General features: G+C 36.3%; 1 protein-coding gene and 1 pseudogene across 1 annotated transcript in view; both read right to left on the reverse strand.

Annotated features, from left to right (window-relative positions):
- Positions 1 to 6,836: 6,836 nt before the first annotated feature.
- Positions 6,837 to 21,909, reverse strand: part of MIPOL1 (mirror-image polydactyly 1) — a 263,509-nt gene continuing 248,436 nt past the window's right edge. Inside the window, exon 12 of the mRNA XM_023522262.1 lies at positions 6,837 to 6,900. Within this exon, the coding sequence (XP_023378030.1) occupies positions 6,867 to 6,900 (34 nt within the window). The 3' untranslated portion in view covers positions 6,837 to 6,866. The remainder of the gene's footprint in view (positions 6,901 to 21,909) is intronic.
- LOC111731012 lies at positions 19,849 to 19,967 on the reverse strand (annotated as a pseudogene).

Genomic DNA, 21,909 nt, shown 5'->3' on the forward strand with positions numbered 1-21,909 from the left:
GCTACAAACCCCTAATACAACAGCTACTCAATCCCGAGCGCTAACTCCCGCCGCGTTCTCCACCGCTTTTTCCTAGGTGGAGGCCAATTCACGAGCTCAAGCTGCAATGAGCCGTGTTGCAGCACAGGGCATCTTCCAGGTTCTTTTGCCTCTCTCACTCACACTGCCTTCTGTTGACACGCGCTTCCTTTGTGTTATGCCTTGCTAATGTATTAATGAGGCGAATAACCCGGGTCCCTTGCGGAGGGGTGGAGGGGGTTGGAGACAGGGAAAGGAGAGAAAGGAACAGATCCAAACAGCTAGAGTTGCTGACCCTTGCGCCAAAGGAGTTCATAGAGGCGGGCTGGGGCAGGGGTGGGAGGTAGGGGGTAGGATGCAAATCGAAGTAGGAAAAGTTCACGTTGAAGGCGCTGAAAGCAAACGTAAATGACTATAACACGTTTTTAGAAAATGTGATCTAATGCTAAGGTGCTGTCCTGGGTTTAGAACTGCGAGGCTGGACGCCGTGGACGGTGGAGAAACTGCTCCGCTGGCTGATCCGGTCGCGCGCCTTATGCTTAGTGTCCTCCTCCATTCTTCCGATGCTCCCCACTCCTTCCCGGGGCCCGGCTGCCTGATGGCCTTGAATCACAGGTGAACAATCCTAACTGCCTGTCGTACGGATGCCCCTCTCGGCGGTGTACACCGTCTCAGACTCATCTAGCTCTAGCTAAGCCAGCCACCTTAGATGCTGTGTCCCAGTGGTTGAAAATACACTTCCACCCGCCCTGGCCCGATGTGCTCAAAGAGAACTCTGTCTTCCCCACCCTCACCTCCAAAGGGCTGTCTGGCTTCCCAGTCCGAGGTCTTAACAGATTGGAAACCCTGCCCTACTCCATGAAGTGGGCACGAGGTACCGCGACCTGGGGAAGGAGACTTGGGGCCCCGGGAATGCTGCCACCGGGTGCGGGCCTTGTCTCTGGTCCCAGCCAAGCAGGTCCGCCACGTTTGCAGCCCCGCCCGCCAGACGATGCCCGAGCGTCCCAAGGCATATGCTGCCCGCGGGCTGCACGACCCGTCGTGGTGCTCCTTGCCGAGGCGGTTCTCAGCCCATCAAAAGCCCAGGCTTTCTTCAGCCGTATGGGCCGCGAGGTGAACAACAATGCCCGGGCCCCTTCACTTCAAAAGCGGCGATCAGGGGAAAGGCTCCCCCAGAGATTTTTTTTTTCTTCTCAGCTTTTCATTCCCTTTTTTTTTTTTTTTTTTTAAAGGCATCGGCAACTCCAGGGCTCGGGCGAGCCTAATGCCCTTTGATGGGGATTGAATTCATTATCTCCAATAACACAATTGTGCTTGGCCAACGAAAAGAGCAAAGCAGGGCTCTATACTGCCCGAGGGGCCCGGCCGGGTGGAGTGGGCGGCGGGGCGGCGGAGGCGCGCTCCTAAGACCCGCTCGGAGGCGCGGTCTTGGCGGGCCCGGCCCAGGCTGGGCTCCCCCAGGACGGGGGTGCAGGCCCGCCCGGACGCTACAGGATGGGTGACGCCGCCCGCCGAGGCAGGGCGGGGGGCCGAGGGGGGCGGGGCAGCTCTCTAGTTCGATTTATTTTTCCTGACTCCCTTTGCAACCATTCCCCGAGGGCGGCCCCGTGGGCTGGGTGTTTACTCTTTCCTCCCGGCCTCCAGCTGCGAAGCAGTCCCTGGACCCCAGGCGCGCGGGCTACAAAGGCCGCCCTGCGCCCCAGTGAACGCGAAGGGCTCGGAGCCAGCTTTATTCGCACCCTCGCGCAGATAAACGGGTCTTTAAATCTCCCCTGCCCTGGGAGCCCCGTCTGCTTTCACGCCAGTCATCGGCTCTGATCGCAGAACGGCGCTCCAGGAACCTGGGCCTGGACAGCGGGGGCGCCATGTCCCCCATCCGAGCGCGGGGTCCGGGCTCCCGGCGTGCTGTGCCGTCCCCCTCGCTTCCGGCCGGGTGGACACTGCCCGGGACTGCGACCTCCACGTGAGCGCCTCCTCCCGGGTTCCACTGCCTTCTTTTCCTTTTCAGCTACCTGCAGCCCCTGCTTCTCGGTTCTCCTGAGAGTACAGAGGTGAAACAGGGGCTAAAACCGGCACTATCACGTGCCTTGACCTCGTGTGTGTGTGTGTGTGTGTGTGTGTGAGAGAGAGAGAGAGAGAGAGAGAGAGAGAGAGAGAGAGAGAGAGAAATTCTCTAAGAATCATAATTGAAGATTTCTCTACAGCTTGGTGTCTAAAATATGAGTTTAAGTCATTTCATTATTGGGCATACTTCCTACACTGCCCTATTTTCCTTCTTACCCATTACTGAAGAAAGTATATATTGCAGCATTATTTCAGTGAGATAAAGAAGAATACTAATAACAGAATTTGAAGTACTTTTTTTTTTGCAAGAACACTTATGGAATGCTCCAGATTAGTAACCGTGGATTAGGATTAGTCTTTCGTTCCTTAACAATTAGTCCTGACTATCTCAATCTTCAAGCTTCAGGGAATTAGAGCCAGCACAAGTATACTACAGGAGATTGTGTGTGTGTATGTGTGTGTGTGTGTGGGGGGGGGTGTACACAATTAGATATGCTGACTTAGAGGAGCGTCCACAAGAACTTCAGGTCCACAAGACTGTCACTTCAAAGCGAGAAAGCAATAAATTAAGTGATCTGCTGATTTGAGGTAAACCAAGGAAAATATTTCCGATTTATGACTTTTAGCTAGAGATTTTCTTATCAGGAGAAATAGGAAATTAGTTACTTAATTCCCTTCAGCCTTAAGTATATTTACAAATTTACAAAATTTATCAATTTAGTCTATGGAACTCTGACCACTTCCTTCTACTTTTACGCCTAGGCACTTGGGGAAGGAGGAGGAGAAAAAAATTCATATAGATGAGATTAAAGAGAAGACTTTAGTTCTTTCTCTTTTCCTTTCTCCCCCCCCTTTTTGTCTTATAGAAGGACAGCACCCTGAATATAAATTACATTATAGCATTATATTTATTTTTTTGAGGTCTTTATGTTTTTATTGACATCGAGAAAGGATGTAAAACATTTATCTTGCAGATATTCTGAGTCTCTAATAAAGAACCCTATGGGCAATGCTATTCTTGCTTGAATTATTAAACTCCAAATACTTATTACAAGTTATCTAAGAACGAGTGACTTCTCTTCTTGACACTTTTTTTTTTAACTTATTAAAGAATAGATAGGCTTGAATCTTGGGGACCAGTACATTTACAGGGTTGTGTTACTTCAGCTATCTTTTATAACATCTCTTTTGTAACATTGAGTAGAGGTTTAAACTTTGTCTTCACTTGTGACACACAATTGTACACCTGGTGGGCTGCTGTGCTCCTTTGGCTGTTCATTATCACTTATTTAGAAATACTAGAGAAAGGCATTTTATACAGGGTAAAGATGTCAGTGATGTGGATTTTAAAGATGAAGAATTTGAATAAGAGATTGTTTGCTTATTTATTTATTTGCGTCTACAGCACCTGGTCTTCCTGGGTGGTCTCCCATCCTACTACTAACCAGGCCTGGCCTTGCTTCCAAGATCAGACAGAATCCCGCCATGGTCAGGGTAGCATGGCCATAGACTTGAATAAGAGTTTAACACAATATATATGACCGAAATAAGTTATATGTAGGTATAGCTACTTTGGAATTGATTTTTATGATGTTTTGAAGACTTTGGAGTAACCACATTCTGGCTCAGTGTAAAAACCATTCCATGAATAACAATATGTTCAAAACAACCACCAAAAAAAAAGATTTAATTCTGACATATATCCAGCAGACCACAGAAGCAACAGGGCAGTCCTGTGGTTTATCACATAAACAATTTTTCTAGTGCCAGAGCACACATAAAGGATTATGTGACTTCTGATGAGCAGGGCTCCATAGGATGAATGAATTGCTAAACAAAAGATACCACAATTTTCATGTAGTTGTCTTTGGCCAAGAAACAAAATTAAGAGGGCGGAAGTGTAAAACATTTCAGTAGAAATGAGAATTCTGTGTTATTTAAAGTGCAACTCCTTGAACCTTGAGATTAACTGAATCATGGGACCATAGAACATGGTGATGGAAAATACTTAATTATAGTTTTTAGACTACTCACTTGCAAGATTACTCCTCTCGACGTTTTCCCAAGCCAGGTCCAGAATAGATTTAAATGTCAAGAACCGAAGGACTTTCACTTCTTGAGCTTATCAACATAATGGAAAAGCACTGTATTCATGGTGCAAAACCTTTTGTCAGTGGAATATTTTCTCTGATATTTATGTAAAACCTACTTACATTTTAAGTACGCCTCTTTGAGAATCCATTTTTATTAGGTCTCGAATCTGCTTCAGATACCGGAATACCTGTTCCTATATTTATTTAGCCGATCTATACACATTTACTTTCTTTCATTCCCACCTAAGATGGACCCAGATAAAGTGCCCTAGGTGGAAAAACACCTTTAACATGTACAGGCATTTGGCTTTATGTTTTTAATACTTTATGTTTTTAATAAAGTTAACCTCAATAATTTTATTATTGAAATTACAGCAGCGTTATAAAGAGGAGACTTGGTCCACTTGTGAAATGTCACCCAAATGCTAGGTCATGCAGCCTCATCACCTTTTAAATGTGACTATGGTAAGAAGTCAAAGGACTTTCTCTTTTTAAAATATGGTAAGTTCTTAAATCATAAGAACAGAATCTAGAAACCAACCTGGGGTTGGTTCATTTAAAAGAAATACTGTTCCTCATACTAGAGAGAGTTTAGAGTATTTGTTAACTGTGTCTCACAGATTTACATGTAGCCTCTCAGGAATATATTATGTTGGAGTTTTATATAGTAAAGAGACCAAGGAAGTTCATTAAAAACATCTAAAGAAAAGTTAAACTTTTAAATTTCAATTCCAGAGATGCAGAGGCTGGGGCTTCAAAGCTGAATTGTGATTGGAAGTCTCAGACTCAAAACTGGACTCTGGGCCCTCAAGGACTCACCCCTTTCTTTGTAACGACCACTGGACCATGCAATACCCAGAGCAACACTCCAGACTACACCCGTTTCTGAAGTTACAACATCTCGACTGAGTCAGGCAATTAGAGGAAATTCTTAAGAATCTGATAAATAATTCACTTTGGAAGTATAATCATGGTAGGAACAGATTATGAGTTAAGTAGGGAGAACAAGTGAGAAATGATCTTTACTGCATTCCACTCACCTATCTCATCTTATAAAATAGAATAAGAAAGGGAAAATTGGAATTGGAATCAAAATGAAAGGTGATAAGGCCTCTGATGACTCAAAGAGTAACATTAAGAAGTTGTGTAATAATATTATGGTCTCTATAAATGCATCGAAAACAAAATTGCAAAGATATCAGCTTCTAACAGGTTGGTGGTTAGATTCTGAGATGGGCAAGTTCTGCCCAATTCTTGTTTTATGTGGTATAACAAGTGAAAGTGTTGGGTTTTATTCAAATTTCTGAATGAGCACAATTTTAAATAAAGCGAAGTCTGCATTTTTTTCCAGGACATATTTTAAAGTCTTACATTCACTTAAATTTGTTACCAGATGATACTGTTTGTGGAATAAGCTGGGATTTTAATAATAAGTATAAATTACCTTTAGTAGAGTAAAACATGGCCCTTTTTATTTTAGCCTTATCTTCAGCAACAGAAGGGATGGTTTAGTAGCCAGTGTTCAATCTGAAAAGTAAAAAATGTACAACATAGATCTTTCTCAACTATACTCAACCCTTAAAAATGGATTTATTATTTTATCATGAGGAGTAATAAACAATGATTACCATGCTGTAACTTTTTTTTTTTTTTTTTTTAGTGTTTTTAACTCAGGGAATAAACTTGTTTTCAAGAGAAACAAGAAAATAGAGATTGCCTGGGAATTGTAGGGGATGAAAGGACGAGGGAGAAAGAGGGAGGGAGGGAGAAGTACCACAACAGAAATAGCAGCAAGTATTGGTTCTTATATAGACTCGCAGACTGAGGGAATGAGGGAATGGGAGATGGGATAGAGGCAAATTAATGGCTGGAGAGAGCTAGACAGAGTGTGCTGAGGAAGGGCCAGGCGTGAAAAGATTTGGTGTCGTCATAGCAACGCGCTCAGCCCTGCTCCCCCTGAAGCCCATTCAGCTCTGAGCTGCCGGAACACGTTTTTAATTAAAGCGTATAAAAGTTGTTTTGTAAGGACTTCTCCTCATCCGATAGATTTCAAAATGGTTAATCAGGCTTCATCTCCTTTTGATGCTCACGAGAGCATGGGCTACTCTGTGCACAGAAACTGCTGCTGCCGCTGCCTCTGAGTGAGTTATCTCAATCACACCTAATAACAAGAATGAGTGAGGCATCTAGTTATTTAGATACATATAAACAGAAAATTCAAGCGGATGGGGGGGGGGCGTTTTTATGACTGTAAATGTTAATGTTAATGTTAATTTTCTTTGCTCTAGAACTATGAAAATCATCCTTCTGGATGGTTATTGTCTCTGGTTGATATTCTATTACATTTGAAAATAGCGAGCTTTTTTTTTTCCTTTGGGAGACACAGTTCAAAAGACAAAAATAAAAGTTTCAAATTATTTGTATCAAATAATATTTAATCCAGCATGAGCATCCCAAGAAAAGGGTTTGTTTATACCACTCACATAAAAAGATGGCAACCTATTCCTTTTTTTTAGAGAATAAAAGGGCTCTCACTCCTAAATCCTCCATAAATTCACAATATACGGCAACAGTTGCATTTTCTTCTTTAATAAGTGACTTAGTAGAAAACAGCATCTTTTGCTGATTCACTAAACAATCTGTTAGTGGATGACTCACATCTTCTCCAGGCTCTTTCGTCTCCCTTCCTCCTCAGCCTTGGCAGATGGTCTTGCTTCTAACTTCCCTGAAAAATAAAAGAAAAAAAAGAGATGATTTCATTTGTCATCCAGTCCTTCATCTACCCTCATTCCAACTCAACGTTTCTATATTTGTACCAATACCTCCTCTGTTAGGTCTAGGAGGACAAACATAACCTCCTGTCCAGGACAAACATATCCACCCAAGTTCTTGATCCCATACTCTTTTACTCTTCTGTTTTTCACTGCCTTACTAGCATCTTTACTGTTTCTATTTCCAATGGCTCCTTCTCTTCAGCTTTAAACACGTCATGGTAATCCCTTTTTTTGGAGCGGGGCGAGTGGGGACTCCTTAAATTGGTTTCGCAAAATCTTCTGTTTAAATTCCCTTGCTCTCCTTTTCACTGCCAAACTTTCAAATGAATGCTCTTCACCCATCTACAGTCTCCACTTCTCCACAGCCTTGCAATCTGATCTGCGGCCCCTTAAACTTCTTTCTTGATGATCATCAGTGATGCTTTGATTCTATCATGTTTTTACTCCATCCCCACCCCTCCGCCCCCACATCTCAAACAGTCTTAACAGTTCTAAGTATTCTTTGCAGTATTGAACACTCTCCCATCAAGGATCCCTTGACACCAGCCCATCCTCAATCTTTACTTCCTCTTGGCTGCTTCTCTGTCTCCATAACTGTCTGTTCTGTCTACTCTACCCTTCACTATAGGTCCCCAAGGCTAAGTCCATGGCCTAGAGAGATCAAAAACAGCCCTGCACATTTGGAAACTGGCTTGACACTTCCAGCTATGATGTTTATAAGATCTGGTCTGGCACTCACAGCTAGGCCTAGGAGTTCTCCTGTCAAACATAAACAATGTTACTGAACTCTAACATTAGACACGGCCACTCTATAACACTCTATAACCATGGAGAAGTGAGACAAAAAGAAGACCACTTTGTAATTTTGTCTAAGCACAGATAAAAACAAAGTCACTGCAAACCACAAAAATAGCAAATATTCCCCCATCCTAGCTGTTGTTTCTTTACAAATTATACCCTTAGTTGTGTTCTAGTCTTCCTTCTTAGATAAGATTTCTTAAGATGCCCAATTATAGAATTACCCCCACAGTATTCAGTTCAAAGTCCCAGTCTCTTGAACCCTCCCCCATATCACTTAACACAAGCCCAATCCTATAAGTCCTTTCTAATACCCTCTTACTGAAATGCCACACAGTTCCCTATGGTGTTTGGTCTCCCTTATTTGCAACAAGCAATTAGTTTAACTTGTTCACCTATAGATATGTTCCTGATGGTCTTTCACTAGAAGACATCGATAGGCCCTTTGTTCTTTTGTTTCATGGCTTGAGCTATCATGCACCAAGCTAAAAGTCAATCCCTGTCCTCCAACAAAAATTCCCATCTTATCTGCTTAAAAGATATTTCCGTGAATATGAAATACATTTAAATTACAGCAATACATTTCTCTCTATAACAAGGCATGCCTCTTGACTTCCATATTTTTCTCATTCTCTTTATCACTCAGTCTTGAAAAGTCATAGTCATCATTGATTTATTTCTCCTATTGCCCATACATCTGTAATTAATAAATACACCCTACCAAAAGCCCAGTTATCCCAATCTTTTCTTCCTTGACATTTGGAAGGTCACAATTTTAGTCCGTACTGTCTGCTATCTGTAGAAATAGCCTCAAGAATCTCATTGGCCAATTCTTACCTTTATACCATTTCTAGTCTAATATCACTGAACAAAACTTTCAATGAACACAAATAAGTGCTAACTTCTTGCGGCCAGAGTTTTCACAGAGGCTAAATTAGGAATTATATATGAATAAATCACACTGATTGCCCTCCTTATAAAAAATTCAATTGCCGCGCACATGGATTCGGGAAAGCAAAAATGCCCTAATCACTAAAGGATTGTGTTTCATGTGTTGGGATCTATTCTTAGAAATATAAAGTAAGGTGCATTTAAAAGATTCTAGATTAGATGGAAACTGGAGCATGCCTTGTGAAGCATGGTTTATACTGGGGATGTTTGGCCAAAGAATGAAAATTTCTTTTACATTGGAGGATACTAGTTATTTCAAGCATGTGTTAGAGAAATTAGATTATTTATTGTGTAGAATTAGGGCCAGAAGGTAGAAATTTGAGAGGATTACAGATTACAGCTCAGTATAAAGACATTTGTAACATGGTTATAGATAGAGTAGGCTACCTCAGGAAATAGTGAGCTTATCAACATTGAACATTCAAGTGCAGACTAGATGACCACTTAGGTAAACATTTCCCTCAAGTTCATGCTTTATTTAAACAGTCAATATCCATTTATCTTATCTCATAATTTGCCCTTTCTGGTGCTCTCATTCTTTCCTATAATGATTCCATCTGTGTCACTTTCCATTTACCTAATTAACTCCTTTTAGGACTTTTTTTAGCAAAGTCCTGTTTTGCGATACTTTCTCTCTCTGTCTCTCTCTGTCTCTGTCTCTCTCTGTCTCTCTCTGTCTCTGTCTCTCTCTCTGTCTCTCTCTCTGTCTCTCTCTCTCTCTCTCTCTCCCCTGGGCATTTAATTCTAGGTTTTGGATTTTTTTTTACTTTCAGCATTTAAAGATGCTATTTCATTTTATATTGATTTCTGTTTTTCTGAGTTTTATTGTTACTATTTTGAAATTAATATCTTTTTATTTTTTTCTTAAGTTTCTGCTTATAATTCCAATATCTAGGTTATCTTTGGGTCTGTTTCTATTGACTATTTTATCTTTTCATGTGGGTTATTTTTCTTACTCTTTAATGTGTTTTTAAAAAATTCAGTGCCAGATAGTGTGTATAAAAGAACAGTAGAAACTGAGGTTCAAGTCCAAAATTCACTCTCTTACTCATATTTTATGGTTTGGCTTGTATTTGAGATCATGTTATGGTATTATTTAATTTATTTTTCTGTAAATTTTGGTTGATTAGTCAATAAAGATTATTAGGTTATATACTGTAATTCTAGAAGAGTTGAATATCTTGGTGCTATTTAATCTAGTATGTTTGTTTTACCTAAAGGGCAGAAAACCACAGATTAACATCATCATGAAGAACAAACCTGCACACTTAAAATACAGATCAGTATACTGGATTTGTATTGGAATTTACACTGTTTTAGTTAGATAATGTCCTTAACAGAGGCATCTCATAGAAAGACAAGTCGGACAAATGCATATTTGATTCAAATTAATATAATAGTTGAACAATATGTAGAAAATAAGTACAGTAATACATGAATCAAGGTCAATCAAAAAACTTCCTTGAAAATGGATTTTAAGCTGGGTTCTAGATAGCTGGAGTTACAGTAAACTGTGCTGGTTGAAGTGAAGAGGTAGAATGTTCTAGAGGTGAGGGACATTTTAAGCTAAAGATTGTTGGCAAATAATTAGAAGATTAGGGAATAAATGGAACTACTTTAGTATTAAACAGTTTTATAATGTCTAAAGAAAGAGGAAAGATTTAGAAAGAAATATAATCTGAATTTATATTCAAAGCTAAGTCATGTAAGATGGGTTGAATGAAGAAAGTGACTAGAGTTGAGTGACCCTTTTAAGACGGATGTTGCAGTATGGTCACCAGCTAAGTGAGGTAGTAATGGAGGTAAAATGGAAGGATTTGTTTAGTACTATAACTTGTGGAATCTTTTAGTGAAATGAATGGAGCTGAAGACAGGGAAGAGTTTAAGAGAATAAAGACATTTTTAAATGCCATTTTAAGACAGTTAAGTTGAGGAAGTGGCAAATCATATTCTTGTAGATGATGTTAGGAGGGAACTTCTGGCAGGGAAGATAAAAGATTTGGGTGCTATCTTTATCTCATTGAATTTCAGGAGATGAATCTCTATTTGCAATTAATTTATTCATTAATGTAAACAACACATTTGTTGAACAATTACTGTGTGTGTATAAAGTTTTATAATACTTATATAGCTATTTTAGATAATTCTTGATCTCAGAGAATTTTTAGTCTGCTAGGAGTGATGAAACACTTATTTAACCATGGGGAAAAAATAGAAAATGGCAATTTCGGTTCCTGGCTCATAGTAGGTGTTCAATAAAAGTTTGTTGAATGAATTAGAATAAATGAATAAACGAAAGGTACAGAGAAGCACATATAAATACTAAGAGTTGACAAAAAAAAGTTACATATGGGAAGATCAAAAAAGGCTTTTATAGGGAATAAGGTTACTAAGAAAGACTGTAAATGTCAGATAGTTTTAGGTATGACATTTCAGGGAAGGGGCAATTCCAAGTAAAGGTAAGAGTGTCAGGAAGTGGAAGCCAGGACGTTCATGGTACATAGAGGGAAAGATGAAGCTGAAGCATGATAGAGGAGGCTAAGAAAAATAAAGCCAAGAAAGTAGACTGGAACAAAAGTCTAGAGAGCCCTGAATGCTCTAAGGTATTCGGAGTTTATTCAGTAGGTAATATTTAGCATTAGAAAGATAAGGTATTGCTAATAAGATATTTGAATCATTTGAGGATATGTGGCTAGAGGTATAATAATTATGAGAAAGATGGAAGAGAGGAAGGAAAGAGACTTGAAGCTCCAGAATGGAAAGGAAGAATAGAAGAATTCAGGATCAAAGACATTTATTCTGCAAAAGTGTAGGTATAACCCTCCTTCAAATGCTGAGGCTCTTGCTGGAAGGATTCATGTCATTGAGCTCGTAGAAGTGAAATGCAATTCATTCATTAACGGTTTAGAAAAAAATCTATTACTATCATTAGACTCAATTGTGCTATGCAATGTGATATTCCTTATTAAGTCTTTTCAGAGGTAGCAAATAAGAAGAGTTAGAAGACAATTTTCCAGGAAAGGTAGTCTATATTCACTATCTCTACTTCTACATTTTTCATTCACTTGTTAATTCACTACAATCTGGATTTTGCCTCTCATTGCAGTAGAAACTGTTCTCATTAAAGTCACCATGGACTCCTTAATTGCTGATCCTAATGGCACTTAGCTCAAATACCATACCCTCTGGGAAGCCTTCTTTAATCTCAAAGAAAGGGCAAGATGCCCTTTCACCTGTTCTGCCAAAGCATTCTTGAGACTTCCTCTATTATAGAACCTATCATACCGTATCGTAATTATTTACAGTTCTGTCATTCCTTCTGGACTATGATTATCATGAGGGTAGAAACAGTCATATTCAATTTTGTATCCCAGCACCTGGTATGGTGTTGTCTGACTTATTGACAATTACAAACAATAAAACCTCCTCTATTATCTCTTTCAATTCTCTCATCTAAATATACTTTTAGTAAAATACTGAAGACTTCCAAATATAATCAGATTAGAAATATTTCCTCCGAGAACATTACTTTCACCTTTACTTATACTGTAAATTATTATGTCATTAAGTGACTAATACGTTAATATGGCTTAGATGTTTTACAACTGAGCCCTTTGTCCCCTAACCCTCACACATCGCCACAGTCTGCTATCCACACTTCTTGTGACTTTACTGTATTGTTATTTCATTGGATAAGGACTATTTGATTTAACTAAATATTTTTAAGTGTCTACTATGCTCAGTATATTCTAGTTAGTGTTGAAGACTCAAATATAAATAAAAATTAAGAAAAATAAATACCTTCCATAAAATTATTACATAATTTGCTTTTTCTAATATCATCTAACAGTTTCATATAGTAATATAGCTCCTGGTCAATAAAGATGCTCAGTATTTTATTATTCTAATTGTTTTACCACATCTTACATCTTTAAAATTTAATACATGAAGACCGCTATTATCTACATTTTTATAAACACACACATTTAACCTCTTATATCTAATTTTGCAAATACTTTGGGATTTAACAAAATTAATACATGTGATAGTTTGGAATTATCTTTGGTTCTTTCTCTCCCTTTTGCTCCTTTATTTCAGTTTTTGTGAAATGTTTCTTCCTATCATCTATAAAGTTCACGCTTTTCATTCTTTTCTTTGATTCTGGTTAATATCTGACTTTTCAATTTTATACTTAACTTTTACTTTTCCCATTACCTTGTTCATCTATTAATTTGACCATTTTACTCCTGTGAAAGATCTTACGGCTATCTTAAGGTAGGACCATGAAGGAATGATATAACTACATAGGCATCTACGTATGTCATGAAGATGGTCACCCAAAATCATCCTTGGAAAAATTTGGGGGCAGCATTTAATAAGGAAAGCAATATAGGGCTGTTTTCTTTTAAGAAAGTTTGTATCAAATTAGTATCTAATTCAGAGCAAAGTCCAAGAGAACCAAGAAATTGAGTTTGAGAGGTAAATTAAAGGATTCAAATCATTACTGCTCCATGTGAATTTATAATTTCCATGAAAACACAATATATATTATGAATTTAAATAATGACAGTATATAATCAAGTGTTAACAAGTGATAGAGACTAAGCTTCAATGATTTTCATATGAAGATTGGTTTGGGTGGAACCAATAAATGTGGGCGAGGTTGATATTACTTGTGATAAATGTCCTAATGTCCTAAATGTATTATGTATACATTCCATAGTTCTAAAAAACACATTTATCAAACTAACTTCAACATTATAGTTTAAATAAAATCTATATGTGATAATGAAATATATGACCAAAGGAATATATTCATATTTTGCTATAATTTTCTTTTTGCTAAGAATTTTTCAATTTAATAATGCTGAAAATAGTTATTTTGAGTAGAGGAATTGAGTACATGTCTATTCAGAAATCATGTTCATATATCTTTTAAAAAATAAATGAATATCTAAGCTTATATTCAAATTTAGTTCGTGATTTTTTTTCTTAATGTAAGAAAAGTCAATGAAGAAAAACCCTTTCAATAATTACAAGTTTGTTGTTAGCTGCTATTAAAGAAACTTTAAGCAGTCATATAAGCAGTACTTTTTAAAATGTCAACTTAAAAATTGTTTTCGGACATACTTTCCTTGATGCTTATAAACGACTGGTCCATTATGATGGGGTAGCGGCAATGGAGGTTTTGCTTTTGCTCTTAAAATGAGTTTGTTGGTGCATTTATGGATTTATATACATTAAAAACATTTAAAGACTGCAACAGAGGGAAGAAAAACAGAGGTTGAAAATTAGTCTTTCAAATATACCTCATCCTTACTCCTAACGTAAACTTTTCTTTCTTCTAATTATTTTTTATTTCTAATAAAGTATAAACTATGCATATCTGACAATGTTTGCCAGTAAGAGAATCTTAGAGAAGATTTTCAAGAAAAACAATTTTAGGTAATAAAACATTCTTTGCAATGTACCATTTGTTAAAACAACAAAATGAACAATAAGACAGACATATCAGTATAAACTTTCTATCCATTTATTCGATTTTAAAGATATCAGAATTAATATATTACATAAAACTATTTTTAAAAGCAAAGCATAATTGTTTGCCACGATTATTTTAATATATTTTATTTCCAAGATAATTTAGACTTAGGAAAGCAAGGTGTGGAATGGGAAGAGTTAAAAAACACGAAGCAACAGTAACCCCATTTAGATAAGGGGATAGATGGGTGGAGCAAGGGAACAATGCACTAAAGTGCTTTTCTTTCACAGATCTTGGTTCAAATTAAGGTTAAATTCCACAGGAGGATGTGTTTTCCCCATATGGAGTCTTAAAGGACATGCCTTTGTTTCCAGCTTCCCAGAGAAGATATATGTTAACACAAACAAAGCATTTCATAATAAATTTAACTTTTATAGAGTGACTAATGCCCTGTGGAGATAAGGTAGACTCTTACTCACCTGTGTTTAATCCAGGCTGAAGAAATTATGCCAAGGGCACACTGACAAAACTTTATTTCTTTGGAGAGGATGGTAGTAACTTGGTAAGGAGAAGAAAAGGTCTTCGTTTTAAAAGTCCCATTGGAATGACTCTCCCTTCTTCACTGTGAACACATTTTAGCATTTATGTACTTTGGAAGGACAAAGAGGTGAGGTAAGCCTGCCAAAATTTGAACCTGTGTTTCTGGGAACCTGTTAGTAGGTCAACTGTTACGAATGTATGAGAAACTACAAAGAAGCGATGGATACTAGAAATTTGGGAGTTGGACTACCAATAGCTTTAGCAAAGCCTGCACACTGTTTCTTCTTCTAGATCTCAACCAAGGTGACATGATGCCACAGAGGATCACTATTATCAATCAAATCCAGCGTGGGGGGATAGTAGGGGTTGGAGGTGGAACAGCATAGAAAGAGATCTTTTCCGCTAGAAATATTTACTCTTACAGTTAACAGATAGAAAAATATACTTTTAAAATTTTCTTAGAGTCTTGTTAACAGTAATTTGTTAATCTATCTCTTCCTTTTAAGAAAGATAAATTATTTATGTAAATAGTGCTTCCCTCTTTCCATTTCTTTTATCTTAATATTATTCTTTATAAACTACAGGCCTAATTCTTAAGTTCTTATTCTTGCAAAATGTCTCTGAATTGGTGGCTAGGTAATTCACTCCTTGAACATACACAACTCTTTTGCATGGGCAAATCTCATTGACTTCAACTGAAGATATAAAAATTAGCTCTGTGGCATGTGAAGGAATTCCTTTTTGAGAAAGGGAAACAAAAACCTGTTTGTGTCAATCACATATCTGACTATACAGATATATAGTTTAATTTATTTTTTATATTAATGAATCGCTCCTTGAAGAAAGGAAGGAAATAAGAAATCTATTTGAAATTCAAATTTAATAGAATAGCATTCTCCCCTCCTCCACTCACTGACAAGGAGACACTGACATAGAAGAAATTTGATTTTAAGTTTATGAGAATTTTTGAAATATCTCTTTAGTGTATCAATCTGTAGGTCACTAATATTGATTCTAGACAAAGTTAAGCATCATCATTTATTTCAAGCTACTTGTTTCTTTATAGTTCCAATTTCCTTCTTATGTTCTGCATTAAATGAAAAAAAACCAAAAAACAAAAAACAAAAAAACCTGTCCATTTATCTTTACATGTCAGTGACTAACAGAAGAAAACTTTTCTGACCCTAGACGGCTAGATAAGAATAATGAGATTTCTCTTCTCAGGCCATATAATATCAAATCCAAGATTCAGAAATTATTATCTATTCAGAAAGGAACACCACAAGGGGGCAGGTGAATCCAAGCAAGGTCCTAAGTGAGAGGGTCTCAGCATTGGGAATTCTGGTCCAAGGAGGGGAAAGATGAAATGAAAATTAGAAACAACTCTAAAGATAATATTTCTTCATGAACATGAGCATTAGACTTGGATCATCCAAATGAAATTTTATTTAGATTATATCCAAAGACATTAAATACAATATACCAAGAAATAGATGAAAGAAACCAAACCAATGTAGTCCCACATTGGAAGTATTTACTATATTTACAAAGGCCAATAGTATCATTTTACGAAGAAAAGAAAGAGTGTAGCTGAGAAAGAATCCAAAATTTACTACAGTGCAATTAGGGTATGCTCAGAAAATAAATTACAACCGGATAGGCAAAGTCGCAAATAATTAAAAAGATATATGAGAAGATACCTTTGCTTCATAACCAACAATTTCATAACAGAAGCATAAACTTTGAACAATAGAGTTATAACAGTTCCCCCCGCACCCCGCCCTCAGACACACACACAAAAATCGAGAAATTAAATTCAGGCATTTCAGGAAAGATGAAAGCTGCTGCTTAAAAAGGTTATTTAAAGAGTCTGCTGTGATTTTCACTAGAAATTAAACCTAGTCTATCAATAGGAGGCAAAACTTGATATTCAAAAATTAGTTCTCCTAAACGAGTATTTTAAAATAGACCCCAGACATCCCCTGTGAATATGTCAGTGACAATATCTTCCTTGGCCAACATGCACCCACCTTTTATGTGAAGCAGCCAGGATTAATTCTATTTGGTAAAGCTGGGAATTATCACCGGCCTTCCTTTTATACCTCGCTAAGGAAACACTTAATTATTTGATGTGGGTAGATAGTTTATTATTTTTTTCTTTTATTGATTAATAAAATAAAATCCATAGACTATTACAGCATAATACAGCATAATATAGTATATTTAGTATAAAATAGTACAATAAAATAGTGTAATATATAATATAGTATAATAAACTATACAAGTTTTGCCTCTTACTGGTAGTTTTTATTTCGTTTCTAATAATAATTTAAAATAAGCTTTTAAGTAGCTTCTCTTATTTATGATAAAATTAACTTCTTATTTAGGCCCCTATGAAAAATTTTGTATAGTAACAATATAGAAGTCACTTCTTTTATTATAAACTATTGTTTAATGAGGTCATCTCCTAATAGACTTTAGAGCAAGTTAGGTTTTAGAACTTGTGGCACTAAGTTGAGTAATCTTTCCGTTGTACCACGACATACTTTGGTTTCATGGTACCTTAAAACTTAACACTAGCCAAACTATTAAGCCTATTTTTAAAGCAAACCTCTGGAATCAAATGTAAATGCCCACTCTTATGTCATCTTAACAAAGTCTATTTTTCTCAAATTCACTCATTCTTCTTTTTGTGTGTATATCTTCATATACACACATATACATAATATACATCATACACATAAACTCGTACATATGTATACACACATACATACATATACATACATACATACATGATGCAATCCATCACTGATATTTGAAGTTATTCTTTCTCTTCTTTTCGGTATGTAAATTCTCTTTCTCTTCTTTGTCTTTCTTTATCCCAAGTATTTGCAGGGCCCTCAGAAGTTTTCCTACCTAAAGAATATGGAGGCAGCTTCTGTGATGCTTAAAATGATAATGCTTTGATTTTTCAATGTGGAAAGTCGGATGGCTTTTAAAAGCTGACTAGTCCATGGCTATTTGCACATAGTAGACATTCAATAAATATTTGTTGATTTGATTTATTCTAGGGTAAAGAACTGGGTAACAACTCTTTTTTTCTTCACTGATGTGCTATGATTGAGCCTGTGTACAAATGCATTTATGGGTAAATATTAATAGTCATGGTCATTGAAGGTGTTTTAGAGGAAAAAAATCTAGATCTGCAGGCTGCCAGGAATAGTAATGATTGAGAGTATGTTTAATAAAATACTCTAAGTAGTTATAAAATAATAGATGACAGACACCATAAAATAGGGTCAAACAAGAGCATTCTAATAAATTATTTGGAAACAAAGTGGCTACTCCATAGTTTTTTAACCAATCACATATCGAGGGCCTAAAATTTTGATTCAATATACTGAGGTAAGGGGCTTTTACATTTAAAAAATATAGGGATAATATTTTGGTTATAAAATTTAGTAAGCATATATAAGCCACATAATATTTCTTTTAGTATATTTTCCCATGTGTTAGTCACAAAAGTGTTTATGTATGTTTTATTGAGAATTGAGAGGCCTTGAACATGGAAAATGAGAATTTCTCCCAAATTTCAAGTAATGTGTAACTTTTAAGGAGTTAAACTCTGAACTCCTATCATTTAAGAGAACATAGATTTATTTCCTTTTCTGGTCACTAACAGTAAAACCTGTTTCTGAGCTTACAACAAGTTAAGTTTGGGCTCAAGGCAAATTTACAACAGCGAGGTTTATGATAAAATCTGTCAAAACATTAACCACGATGGCACAAATTTCAGCTCTTAACAGAAACAGATAGGGAAGCAGATAGAAATAGGTACACATATATACTTCTAGCTCTGAAAAGTCTGCTTATGTCGCATTATGAAAGTTATTCTTTTGTTCTCATTTTACCCAAATGTGAAAGTTCTATAAGGTGACTATAGAGTTTTAATTAACTGGTTTCAAAAGGATGGGAGATCCTAGGATTAAAGATACAATTCTAAGTAAAAAATTACTAGCTAAGAAAACTTCAGATGTTCAAGACAAAAGCTAAGACTCTGTAGCATTTTCATTTCCTGTCTGATGAATTTCAAGAACAATTAAGTCAACATAGGTAGTGTCTTAACCATTTTGATACTTTAAGACAAAGGTGATTCATTTGGCCATCTGCCAACATTTAGGTGCTATTCATTAAGATGATATTAATTTAAGCAATGTTGGTATTTTTAGTTTCCTGTTGCTCATTGAGTAAAGAAGCTGTATTTTCTACAAAATTACAAACACAATACTGTTATCAAAAGTAAATCACTCTGCTGGCAATAAATTATAAACTAAATAGTTAGGAGATACATGCTAGAAACAATTTCAGAGAAGGACATACTATCCTGAAAAATGTAATTTGATTAGACACAGCCAGGACAGATTTATAAGAAAAAACTATTATTTAAGGAACTTAAGGGTTTTTTTTGTGTGTGTGTTAATGTCATGGTCATAAGTAAAATGATGTGCATATTCTATGCTTGAGTGTTTCAAAAGCCTTTGCTACATCTGACCTATTTATTAAAGAATGGTATGCATTTTTTAAGCTTTATGATCTTCAATAAGTTACGTGATAAAAATTGGTGGAAACTAAAGTGGAGATGAGATAAAATTAGTAACTAGATATTAATTTATGAACTCGTAGCTTGGTGGGTAATGTTTATGCACAAATTATTTTTTTATCTCAAGTATTCTAAAATATGGTTCAGGTATTGAAAGAATAATATATAACCAGAAAGTAAAATCTCAAGAACATTTATTAAGATAATCAAAATTCAGAAAACGTTACTTTTAGGAAAAGAAGAATCACTAAATTTGAAATTATGATTTAAAGTACATTGCAGCAATATCAGAAGGCATCTAAACACACCACATTGGTTTATATGTTGCTTGTCTTTTCTGAATTTTGCCTTCTCTTATCTTTTTGTCTGAGTTCTGACACAGTCCCAGAAAGCAATTTAGTTATTCTCTTTGTTCCATAATGATTTTTTTTTTTTTTTAGGCGAGGCAACCCTTGGTTGACCTCACAGATTGCAAGAACCTTGTCAGTTTACAATCCCTTATTTTTTTATTATTTTTTTTATTTTTTATGCCTATAGCACCTGGTCTTCCTAGGTGGTCTCCCATCCAAGTACTAACCAGGCCCGACCCTGCTTAGCTTCCGAGATCAGACGGGTTCGGGCTTGTTCAGGGTAGCATGGCTGTAGAATGTCCCATAAAGATTTAAATGGCCTATTTTGTGATCTGGAAATTTTGTATAAACTTTCCAAGACAACGAACGGAACCACGTCTTCATTTTATCATAGAGTGAAATCTCAAAATCTCAAAATTTAAACTGTATGGGACCAAAATTTAACAGCTACACAAGAAATTGTGATTAAAAAACCAAACCTAACCAAATCAAAACAAACAAACAAAAAAACAACCAAAAACACAAAACTCTTTACTTTAAATTGATTATGGTTACAAGTAAAAGTCTTCAGGTAAGCACAATGTTTCACCTAGTAATGTGCCAGGTGTTAGATAATTTCACATGCTAGTGTATTTTAATACTACTATTTTAGGAAGGGATATTCAAATCTTAACCTTTTAATGCCATATCTTTTTAGAAAGACAGGTCATATAAATGTTATAAAACAAAAATATATTTAGAAATTTTAGGTTTCATCATTAACAAGAATGATTATTTATCAAATATTTATCTGTGAAAAGAAATATGAATAAAACTGAATCCCTGACTTTCAGAAGTTACATTCTAATGGGAAATAGTATAGGAATACTGAGTGAAATAAGAGGAAACTTAACTGCGCTAATAGAGATGAAGAAAGAGCTACAAGGCACAGAGAAGAGAAATTAACTGTGACTTGGTGATGGGGTGGTGGTGGGAAATTAGGGAAAGCTTCATGCAGCTGTGGCATATAAGTATTCTTGAAGGATGAATTGGATTTAAACACATAAAGGTGGATTTGACTGAGTAGAGAGTTAAATGTGGCAAATGAATTATTAAGTACAGAGCAAGAACTGAGATGGAGAGTATGCTTGGAGCACGTAGGGTCTAAGGTATTAGAGTGAATGAAAAGTCGATTTTATTAATTTTCTTGCCATTCATATGAAAACAGAATAATGTGTCAGAACTTTGATGTATGATTTGGGCAATTGGTTCTTTAAAATAATCCAACATGGGCCCAGAAAACTTTCCTAAAATCTGAAAAAAAAAAAAGCACACACACACTTCGTTCTTTGATTCTGGAAATAATAAAGCTAGTGTTTGCCTTACTGCAACTTAAAGACACAATAATATCTGCAATATTTAAACTTTCAGTCCACAATATAGCTATATTTCTTGAAAAAGTTGTTGCAATTTTTATAAAAGCAGAAATAAAGTTATTATTTTGGTATGATTGAGGAATTGAAAGGAAACTTTTGATTTCAAAAGTTCTTCCTCACTTCTATTTGCCAAACAAAGTTACATATTCACATTCCTCAATGTCGCCTAAATAAAAGTGTACAATTACTCTTATGACCACAGTTTAAGAAAATTAGATGCAAAAAGCAAATCTAATTTTGCAAAGTGGTAGGGCTCTGATATAAGACATTAGTAATCAGTGTACACATTAAAGTAAAGAGTAATTCCTCAAAGCAATAACACTGACACATTTTATATCAGAAGAAATCATTGTTAAAGGTATATTTTAATTTTCTCCACCAGAATTATCTTCAGAACTGGCTTAAGAGTTAGAGAAGAAATTTAGTCTTCTTTTAGTCACCTTGTTTTTGTTTCAAAACATGTTTAGAAGCAAAATGAAGCTTAGAGTTTTAAAGTCAAAACCTGTCTGTAGCAAGCCAATGTGTACATAATCCATACGGGTCTGAGAAACGTCCTTTGTGACATTATCAGGAGGCTCTCTCTCAGCAACAAAGCTGTTGGCTTGGAAGAAAAGGGCCACGTGAGACAAAGTATGCTTTACTGATGCATTAGGCAGCTCTCGCCTTTTCAAGTATTATGTAATTTTGGTTCCTCTATTTTAGGCAAAGTTCCTGAGTTTTAAAGCAGGCATGCATTTTGGAGTTTCTGTTACAGTAGGTATGATTTTTGAAATGAGTCATTTTTTAATTTAAGCTTTCTTAGGTGCACCTTGGTTTCTTTCTTT

This window comes from Pteropus vampyrus, unplaced genomic scaffold (assembly GCF_000151845.1).
Source record: "Pteropus vampyrus isolate Shadow unplaced genomic scaffold, Pvam_2.0 Scaffold10, whole genome shotgun sequence".
Classification (NCBI taxonomy): Eukaryota; Metazoa; Chordata; class Mammalia; order Chiroptera; family Pteropodidae; genus Pteropus; species Pteropus vampyrus.